The 10,358-nt window shown below is 52.9% G+C and overlaps 1 protein-coding gene across 10 annotated transcripts in view; it reads left to right on the plus strand.

The window, feature by feature from the left end:
* Nucleotides 1-8,184, plus strand: part of Septin9 (septin 9) — a 169,233-nt gene extending 161,049 nt beyond the window's left edge. For 7 of the 10 annotated variants that reach the window (XM_039086950.2, XM_039086949.2, XM_039086952.2 and 4 more), the window contains 5 exons: nt 430-547; nt 2,061-2,156; nt 2,330-2,426; nt 5,131-5,182; nt 6,303-8,176. In XM_039086950.2, the coding sequence (XP_038942878.1) occupies nt 430-547; nt 2,061-2,156; nt 2,330-2,426; nt 5,131-5,182; nt 6,303-6,435 (496 nt within the window). In that variant the 3' untranslated portion in view covers nt 6,436-8,176. 10 annotated transcript variants of the gene reach the window in all.
* Nucleotides 8,185-10,358: the final 2,174 nt, after the last annotated feature.

The raw sequence follows: 10,358 nt of genomic DNA on the forward strand, positions 1-10,358 counted from the left end.
ACCATTCCAGTGAGAAAATGGCACCCAGGCTCAGGGGTTCTGCGAGCCTCTGCCCTTCCCTGTATCAGACCCTGGGTCTCTGGAGCCAGGCTCACCTGGGAACGGCCAGGGCCTAGAGCTTCTGGACACTGTCCCCCATTTCTCCTGTTCCCTGACATCAAAAGCCCCAAGGCATGGCAATGATTTGAGTGGGCCAAGTGGACTTTGGGTGGACAGTGTCCCCCAAAGGTTGGGCTCTGAAGATCTTGTAGATGAAGGAGCTTAGAGCCAGCTTTACTCTGTCTTCCCACCCTCAGCTCCCTCTGTAGAGGAAATGTTCACCCTGCACCCTTCTAAGGCCCAGCCTTACCCCTCTACCAACATGGCCCCCACGGTGACTCCTGAGGTAGGTGACACCTAAGCTGAGTCTCTTACCCTGTTCCCTTTCAGACTCAGGCCCCTGGACATTGAGTTCATGAAGCGCCTAAGCAAGGTGGTGAACATAGTCCCCGTCATTGCCAAGGCTGACACGCTGACCCTGGAGGAGAGGGTCTACTTCAAACAGCGGGTAGGTTTCACAGCCTCTACCCAGCCCCTCCCCGTCAAGGGCTGCATAGGCTTGACAGGGGCCTGTCCATTTCTGGGGGTAGATGACAGGAGAGTCTCTTTCAGCCCTTCACAGCATGTGTCCAGCTTTGGGGGAGCCCCCAGCCTTTGTGGCTGCAGGGGCTCCCCCGTTTCCAGCCGTCTCAGTGGGGTTTGGGAGAGAGTAGATCAAGTCTGCCTGGCAGTCCACCTCAGTGGCTTCCTCCTCCTCTGCTGTGATCCAGGCCACTGCTGTGTGGATGATAGGTAGGGCTGTGCCTGCAGGCATCTGCAGTAGGACACGTCCTGGGCCTCTTCTGTGCAAGGCTACTTCAGAACTTCCCAGCCTGGGGTTGTAAGAGAGGCCCCGGATCCAATTCCAGAGGTTGCCAGGGTTTCCTTCCCAGTCTCTGTGTTGGGGATTTTCCCAGCATGCATAGGGAAGGGTAGTCAGAGGGCACACACATCTGCTGGAAAAGAGACCAGGAGGCTCCCCAGTGTATGAGAGCCTGGACCTATGTAAACAGATAAAGACATATTAGCTATCCCCTGGGATGTCCTCTATCGACAGCCACTGGGTCGTCAGCCATCAAACTGAGGAGAGTTTCAGCAGCAGGTACACCCTGGGCTACCATGCTTGCCCTCAGAGGGTTTTTGGAAAGTGGGCTCAGCAAGCTTGAGTTGTTTTTTATTTTTGGGGTGGGGGGGTTAGTGATGTGCTGCACAGGAAATACAGAGAGACTCAGAGCTCACAGGAAGCACTCAGGAGAGTGGCTGCAGGGCCCCTTGGGCCTGGTGAGTGCTTCTAAGAGGCTTCAGAGCTGGTGATCCTGGGCTGGGTGGAACTCAGGTAGTAACAGTGCTCTCCTACTGTAGAGAAGGCTCAGGGTTCTACCCTCAGCACCACACGGAACTGGGCATGATAGCCTATAGCACCAGCATTAGGAGGATCAGGAATCCAAAGTCATTCTTTTTTATGTAGCCAGTTTGGGGCTAGCCTGAGCTACAGACTTTGTTTCCGTTTGCTGGTTTTGTTTTTGAGGCAAGGTTTGTTTTTTTTTTTTTTTTTTTTCCGGAGCTGGGGACCGAACCCAGGGCCTTGCGCTTCCTAGGTAAGCGCTCTACCACTGAGCTAAATCCCTAGCCAGACTTTGTTTCCGAAAAGGGTGGGAGTGGGGCTGCAGAGACAGCTTAGGGGTTGAGAGCACTTTCTCTTGCAGAGGACCAGGGTTCAGTTCCCAGCACCCACATGGCAGTTCACAGCCAGTTCCAAGGGAACTCAATATGCCTTCCCCTGGCCTCTGTGGGCACTTGGCATGCATGAGGTACACGTGCATGCGTGCAGGCGGAACACTTGTAAACATAAAATAACAGTAAAAAGGATCTTTAGATCGATTCGACATTCTCAGGGTGGGGCTGCTCAGAGCCTGCCAGTGTAGGGGTTCATGGCTCAAGCACCTGATGGCTGACTGCCTGCTTCACCCCATACCTTCCAGATCACCTCAGACCTGCTGTCCAACGGTATTGACGTGTACCCCCAGAAGGAGTTTGATGAGGACGCAGAGGACCGACTGGTGAACGAGAAGTTTCGGGTCAGTGGGTCAATCTGGTGCCAGGAGGTCAGGGGCGGTGGGCAGACAGACAGGAGCCTGTATGTCCACTCTGGGTCCTCTGAGGGCAAGGCCTGCAGTTTTCCGGGCCCCAGTTCTAGGGTGGCCCTGGCCCTGCCGATCGCACGTGACTAACTCTCCTGCCCCTCTTCCAGGAGATGATCCCATTTGCCGTGGTGGGCAGCGACCATGAGTATCAAGTCAATGGCAAGAGGATTCTGGGAAGGAAGACCAAGTGGGGCACCATTGAAGGTACTGGCTGCTGTCCTGTGCACAGTATTGAAGCTGTGGTTCAGCCTGGGCCCTCACCCATTGCACTGTGGGTCCCTGTTCCTTCCCTTCTTGTAAGGACGCTGGCTGTAGGGTGCACCTCAAGTGCACCAGGGTCCTTGAACCTAATGGCATTGTCAGACTTTGTTACTTTGTCCCATGTACTGAGGGCTGGGGCTCTGGGCTTTCCTGGGGTCCAGCACCCCAGGTGGGATGGTTTCAGGGCTTTCCCCTTCTCTTCTTTCTGCTCTTTGACCCTCTTAGAATAGAGTATGGGAAAGAGCAGAGCTGTCTGGAAGGTGAAAACCCACGTTGTTCCTTGTGACCAGTGTGGTCAAAAGGCCCCACCGAGGAGCAGAAAGTTGAGGCTTTGAGTTGGGGGTGCACCCCAATTCTCTAGGGCTCCAGTCTGTACCCTTCATAGGTGCAGGCGTGGTCTAGGCATCTGAAGGGCTAGGCAAAACAGGTTGTAGCCCAGGATGATCAAGTCCTCCTGCCTCAGCCTCCCAGTCACTGGGACGGTAGGTGTCACACCACACCAGGCCTGCTGGAACTCTGAGGAACAGTTACTCTGAGAATCTGGTCTGATTGGTGCTTCCTGGCTCTGAGCATAGAGGCCTCCAATCAGGACTCCCTGCCTCATAGTGAATTATCGCTTAACCTTTCAGCTCCCAGGCTCCCCTCGCTCATCCTTGCTGAGAGGAGTTAGCCCAATGCTAACTCAACCTTTCTAATGCTACGACCCTTTTAATACAGTTCCTCATGCTGTGGTGACCCCCAACCATAAAATCATTTTCATTGCTACTCCATAACTGTAATTTTGTAGCTGTTATAAATTGTAAACATCTGATAGACAGGCTATCGGATGTGTGACCCCTGTGAAGAGGTCACGACCCATAGGTCAAGAACCACTGAGTTCCTGGGCTAGGTCCCATTGGTCAGGTGCTTGCCTCGAATTAACTGAGTTCCACACTCTGTACCACAATAACCAGGTTTGCTGGTCCCAATCTGTGATCTTAGTCTTTGAGATGTGGAGCCAGGAGGGTCAGGGACTCAATTCAACCCTCCCTACAGTGAGCTTGGGGCCAGCCTGAGACACTGTCTAAGAAGAAAGAGTGAGGGAGGGAAAGCAATGAATGAATGAATGAATGAATGAATGAATGAATGAACGAACGAACGAACAGCCAGGGCTCCGTATTGGGAGGCAGTCTGGGGCTCCACATTCAGCCTTGCACTGGAGATCCCCGAGCTGCACTGGAGCCCCCAGAGTTAGGAATTGTTGCCTGGTCTTTCTGAGGTGGCCACTGAAGAGGACCTGTCTTCCCTTCCAGCCCCTCCTGTTCCCTACGGTGCCTCCTTGTGGGTCTGCCAGGTGGGGTGTCATGGAGAGAGTCTCTAAGTCTGCTTTGGGTATTTTCAGTGCCTCTCTGGTTTCCTCCCCTCCATGTCAGACGTTGACCCCAGAGGTGACTCTAGGGGCTGCTCTGAAGGTATTCTCTCAAAAGCTTTTTCTCAGCTTGGTTCCTCTCAGTCTGTTCCTTCCAGTCTCTGATGTCTTCTTCATTTTTTGCACAAATATGCAAGGCAGGGTTCGGGGAGCAAAGTTTGGGGTAAAAGCCCTGCTAGGACTCTATGCATGGCATTGGATACTGACGTGTCTCTTCTGACCTCTGATGGCCAACTTGGGTACTGCACTCACTCAGTGAAGACTGGTCCAGAAATTAGCCAGGTTAGATTACTGTTCCTTGCTGAGGATCCAGGCAGCCTCTGGGAGCTCCCCCTGGTGGTCATTCCCACATCCAGCGTCCCTGGGAACTTTCCAGAACGTGGTTAAATTCCTATCAGGGACCCCGTGACTTCATTACTGACCAGGTCACGTCCAACTGTGCCTACTCCTAATCCTTCTTGGTACACACCATCCCAAGTGTCCATTTGTTCCTCAGAAGCCTCATAAAGTCAGATTGAATTGTTGACTCATTTAGTCTTTTGTGCCCTTAAGGTCCGAGCCATGCCGTTCTCCCGTTCAAATTTCTCTTTGCATCTGTATCTTAACTTACTTATTTTATTGGGGGGGGGAGGGTATGTACATGCCAAAACACGCATGTGGTAGTAAGATGACAGCTTGCAAGAGTTGGCTCTCTTTTTCCACCATGTGGTTCTGGGAATCAAACTGTGGTCATTGAGTTTGGTGGCAAATGCCGTCATCTCCTGAGTCATTTGTTCGTTTTATTACGAAACTGGGTCAGAGAAGCCAACAGATTACACCCCAGCCCAGAATACAAGGAACAAGGAGTTTATTTAGGCTCACAGTTCCGGGGTGCAGTCCATTATGCCGGGGAGTCATGGCGGCATGACGAGACTGTCGATCGCGGTGTATCCGCAGTCAGGAAGCAGATAAATCAATGCTGGGACTCAGCTCTCTTTCTTTTTAATTCAGCTGGGGAAACTCAGCCCACTGGTTGATGCTGCCATTTGGGGTGGGTCTTCCCACAACTGAACCTCTCAGGATGCACCCTCATTGACCCACTAGAGGTGTGTCTCCCTAGTGACTCCGAAACCAGCCCACTAGCTGTCAATCATCCTGCCCAGTGGGCGGGGCTTTCTGGAGCTGTTGGCTTTACTGGGTAGGAGAGGCGGGGCTGCCTCCCCACAAGACACTGAGTATCCCTCCTTATCTTTTCCTTAGTTGAGAATACCACTCACTGTGAATTTGCCTACCTGCGGGATCTCCTTATCAGGTGAGTTGCCAGCCGTCAGTTCTGAAGGCCCCTTGGGAGGACCAGCTCTGGGGGTTGGTGGTGATAGATGGGTGGGCAGGGGCCCCACCCTGGCTGCCTGTTGTCAGCCCTGTCCTTGGGAACAAAGCTGAAAAGAAGCTAACAAGAACCCAAGAGTGGATGAAGAAATGAGGATTCTTTTCTAACCTTATGAGGTCACCACGATGAGAGGGGAGCCATTTCAGTCCCCTGTGGGCTAAACCTACAACATTCAGATATGGCTACTGTCCACACAGCACAGCCCGGACTGTGTCTCAGACCAAACAAACAAACGAAAGGAAAATTTTCATAATGAAACTTACTACTTTGTATAATTAATATATGTTAGTAAATGGACTGGAGAGATGGATCAGTAGTTAAGAGCACTGACTGTTCTTCCAGAGGTCCTGAGTTCAAATTCCAGCAATCACATGGTATCTCACAGCCATCTGTAATGAGATCTGATATCCTCTGGTGTGTCTGAAGATAGCTACTCACATACTTACATACATAAAATAAACAAATCTTTTTAAAAATTTTTTTTTATTTATATATATAAAGATATGCCAGGCAAGAGTATCTGAGGGCCTGGAGTGGGGCTTTGGAGAATAAAGCTCATCACAAGAGAAGGGGAGGTCTGCAGTGTGGGCCAGTGGTAGAGCTTGCCTGGCAGGCTTAAGGTCCTGGCTCCCACCTGCAAAAAGAAACTTAAAAAAAAGTCAGTTTAGGGATGGACAGCTCTGGAGACCATGGTCACCTGCTGCCTCCTACTGGCCACAGCCTGAATTTCTGTCTTGGAGCATGAGTACCCACGTCCTGCCCACTGGTGGGGGCCTTGGGACCTTCTTTGTATATTTAGTGCCCAGACCTCTATCCTTGTGCAGGCCCCGGACTAGCCAGGATGGACACAAGAAAAAGGGGTACAGGTTAGCATGTGAGGCTACAGAGGGTCTGGAGTCACCAGAGAGCCAGGGAACCCTGCCTGGTTCTGCTGGGTGTGTACAAAGAGCCCGCGGGCTGGCTCTAAGGGCCAGGAGGGACAGGTAATTGTCATCCCAGACAGGCTAAGTGGTCACCCCCATGCTGGCCGTGTCTCCTGCAGGACGCACATGCAGAACATCAAAGACATCACCAGCAACATCCACTTCGAAGCCTACCGTGTGAAACGCCTCAACGAGGGCAACAGTGCCATGGCCAACGGGATCGAGAAGGAGCCGGAAACCCAGGAGATGTAGATGCGTCCCGCCCCTGGACCCCACCCCCAGATCTTTTCATCATCCCTGGCCCACCCACCTACCCTGTCTTATTTTATATAATTATCTCCATTTGTCACCTGCCTCCATCTCTTTCCACACTTTGCCAGGTAACAAGAGAGGGTTTACCTCCCAAGTGTGTTCTTATTGGCTGCAGCATCAGGGTGGGCGGGGCTACAGCCTGGGCTTGCCCCTGTGCTCTACTTCCTCCCCAAGTTGTGAAGGCTCGACCTGGCTCAGCCCCTGAGGAGTTAGAAGAGCTATGTGTCCGTGCCCGCTCTGAGTTCTTAGCTGAATCCTGTGGGGGCCAGGTCCTAGGACGTGCAGAGAAGCCCATTAAGCCACAAGACCCCATGGCCAGCCTCAAGCAGGTTAGAGGCTGTACCAGAGGAGGATGGGGCTGGCCAGGTAGTCCTGGTTCCCCACGTACCCCTCCAGGAGGCATTGCTCACAGCACCCTCAGCTGCCTGCCCCTCAAGGGAACTAGAGACGTCACAGCCAAAGTTGCCAATCACTTAGACAAAGTGACAACCATGTCCCTCGAACTTGTCCCAGAGCAGAAAGTGCCTTGACCCATAAGAACTAGTCGCCTCTTCCCAAATGTCCCTTTGGGTGAAAAGCAGGGACGTGCTGGAGAGGGGGAAATGTCTTTTCTCCCTCACCCTTCGATTCTCTCTCCCCTGTGCTGTAGATAGCGCTACTACACTGGGCTTTAATTAAAAGAGACGGAGCATGAAAAAGGCATCCCAGCCCCGCTCCCAATATTAGGAAGGTCAAAGCAAGAAGATTTGTGGAAGCCATGAGGGAGGAAACCTCCTGAGGGAGGAAAGCTGTGGAAGGAAAGCACAAGGGTGCATGGGAGCTCTCCTGCCCAGGTGCCTCGTTTCTGTCTGGTCCTCAGTTTGGCCCAAGATGCTCTGGTTACATTGGCGCTCCGTTGCCCCACCCTACACACCCCACCCTCAAGCCTTGATCCAGTGACTGTACTGGGTGGGAGCCAGAAACCTGACCATTTTGTTATCTACACGAGCCTAGACCCCTGTGCCCCAGAACCCATCAAGAATACCTGCAAAGAGGGAGAGATGAGGGGGTCAGAGAGGGATAGTCGGGCTCACTCATCTTCTCTCAGAGGGAACCATTAGGGACCAGCCATGCACAGCTGACCAAAGCCATGTCCTTCCTGCCTGCCTACCATGCTTGATTGCCTCTGGGGAGGAGTTTGGTGAGGTTAGTTAGGTCGGACCCGCTTGGGGAAGGTGCCTCTACAGACCCCGGGCTAGCTCTCTGCAGCCTAGAAGTGTAGTGGGAGGGGTAGGTGTGCAGACAGATGTGAGGAGAGCATTGTTCCCTGCGTTGGGCGCCTACTCACCCACCCAAGCGTGGAAGGCCCCTCCCTCGTCACGCTCTACGGCCGAACAGTTCGCTTGCTAGCTTGCCAAGTTCTTTTGCCAAAATCAGGACTTTGAAGGAAATCTCCAGCACGCTGGACCCAGGGCACCCCGGTCTTCTCTGATCCCAGTGTCCCTGGGGATTTATCAGTGACCGGTGTCATCAGGATGACTTTGTGCCTCTGTAACCAGGTATTGAAACTGTTCGTCTCACCAGGCCATTCCACGTGGCCCTTTGCTGGGGGCTTCCTGGTGGGGGGTGGAAAAGTCTCTTTTTTTGTATAAATAACAAAGTGTTGAAATGTATTTCCTGAAATAAATGTTTCAAATACAAACTGGCTCATCCTGGAGCCCCAGTGAGTTCTCTTAAGCAGGACCTGTCTGGTCCGTCAACGTGTGTGTGGAGGCTCCCACTGGAAGGACACTGTAGGGCTATGTGAGACCCCGAGTTCAAACTTGGGGAGTCAGCAGCTCTGTGGTAAAAAGTGTGTGCTACTCTTCGAAGACGAGAGTTTAGGTAACAGCACCCACTGCCTGTCGCCTGGCTCCTGGGACATCTGTCGCCCTCTTCTGGCCTCTGATGGTACATGCCCATATGTGGCAGACACACATATGACATAAACACAAATCTGAATTCTATTATGAACTGATAACTGGCCATTGACAATTATGTTATTCCAAGAGAACTAAGCCATGTGTGATCCCGGGCGGCTGGCTGAGCCAGCTAGTTACATGCTCAGGGACCCTGTGTGCTGTAATGTCCTCTGAAGAGCAACTGCAACCCAGGGACCCTGGGACAATAATAATCTACACGCTAATCATTCTGGAAGGCCAGGACCGAGTGTTGGCATAACCCTGCTGCGTCCACAGTCCCCTGCCTCTTCCTGATCCTGGGGACTGTGTTATTCCTGGCTTCCTGAGGGACACTCTTGAGGGACACTCTCCTTAGACGTAGGAGCCGTTCAACCTAGGATAATCTCATCTTGATTTTAATTACATCTGTAAAGACCCTGTGTTCCAATAAGTTTCATTCTAAGCTTCTATGCAGGTGGGAACCTGGGGCGATGTGGTTCACCTCCCCCTCCCCCTTCCGGTGTCTCAGGGGTTCCATAGCTACAGGGGGAGCACGTGAGAACAACCCCAGGCTCACTTGCATCCACCAAGCAAGGGTCTAAGGAGTGGCCCTACCTCTCTGGCCTGCCCATGCTCTTCTGAAGGCCACCTGAAGACAAACATGTGGCCTTCACCAGCCAGTGAGTTGCGGCCAGTGGCCTCATGGAATCAAGCATCAAGTTGTGGGTTTAGCTGCTGATGGCACTGGTAGGGGGGCTGTGGTCCATGGAGACAGCTTGCTTGAGCCCCCTCGTGGCTGAACTGTTCTCCATGTGTATCACCAGTCCCCTCCAGCCCCAAACACTTAGGCAGTTGTCAATTCATTAACCTGACTGGCCAGCAGCCCAGCCCACCTATGCCTCCAAGCCAGTGATGGGGGAAACTCCACCCCACTCAAACAAGCCAGTCACACTGTGTAGGACCAGAGTGGCCAGCCATTCTCACCTGCCCAGGAACGTGGGCTTTCTTGCACCTCCTAGCTTAGTAATGTGGGAATCCTCACCTCCCACCAGCAAAGCAAGCCCCACTGATCTTGTGTCTACCCTCCACAGTACTGGGATTACAGGCTATGGCTATAGTAAGAGAATCCCAGCTCAAATACTCGGGCTCACACAGCCTGAGCTCTTGTTCCCGGCCTCCCCAGCCCTGAGTGTGGGCGTTCCGTGGAACTATCAGAGCTAGATCCAGAGTGGCGAGGGGAGAGGAAGCTGGACAGAAGGACAAGGTGGCTTCGTGATGTGGGACCCCATGCCAGTGACTTTCTTCCCTCCTATCCAGCCCCAGTGTCATACGCAGCCAGCACAAGTGACTCTTGGGACAGTGGCATAATCCAGAATGGACTGTCACCAAGGCAGGACCCAGGAGCAGGAAGGCCCTGCAGCAGGCCCTGCTCCTGCTGGCTTAGGCTTCTATGAGATTTGGGGTGTCCCACGGAGTCTGCAAATGCCAGGTGTCCCTTCCCTGACCTCAGGTCTCAGGGTTTAAAGGCAGGAAACAGCCCCTGGGAGCCACTGATCACTTGCGTGTGCGTGTGCGTGTGCGTGTGCGTGTGCGTGTGCGTGTGCGTGTGTGTGTGTGTGTGTGTGTGTGTGTGTGTGTGTGTTGGAGTGTGTTTGTGTAGAGGCCAGAGGACAACCTTAGTTGTTTTGTTTTCTTACTTGAGATGCAACTCACTGTCTTGGAGCTTCCAAGCAACTAGTTCAGGCCGGCCGGCCAGTGACCCCATGTGTCTGCCCACTTCACCAGTTGGTCTGCTGAGGTTTGTGCATGCCTCATGCCTGGCTTCACCTGCTTCAGAGGATTCGAACCCGGGGCCCCATGCTCCTGGGTCATCAGGCTTGCTGACTGAGCCATCTCTTCATTCAAAAAAAAAAAAGTATTTAATGTGTGCAGATGTGTTGCCTA

Source organism: Rattus norvegicus, chromosome 10, assembly GCF_036323735.1.
Source record: "Rattus norvegicus strain BN/NHsdMcwi chromosome 10, GRCr8, whole genome shotgun sequence".
NCBI lineage: Eukaryota > Metazoa > Chordata > Mammalia > Rodentia > Muridae > Rattus > Rattus norvegicus.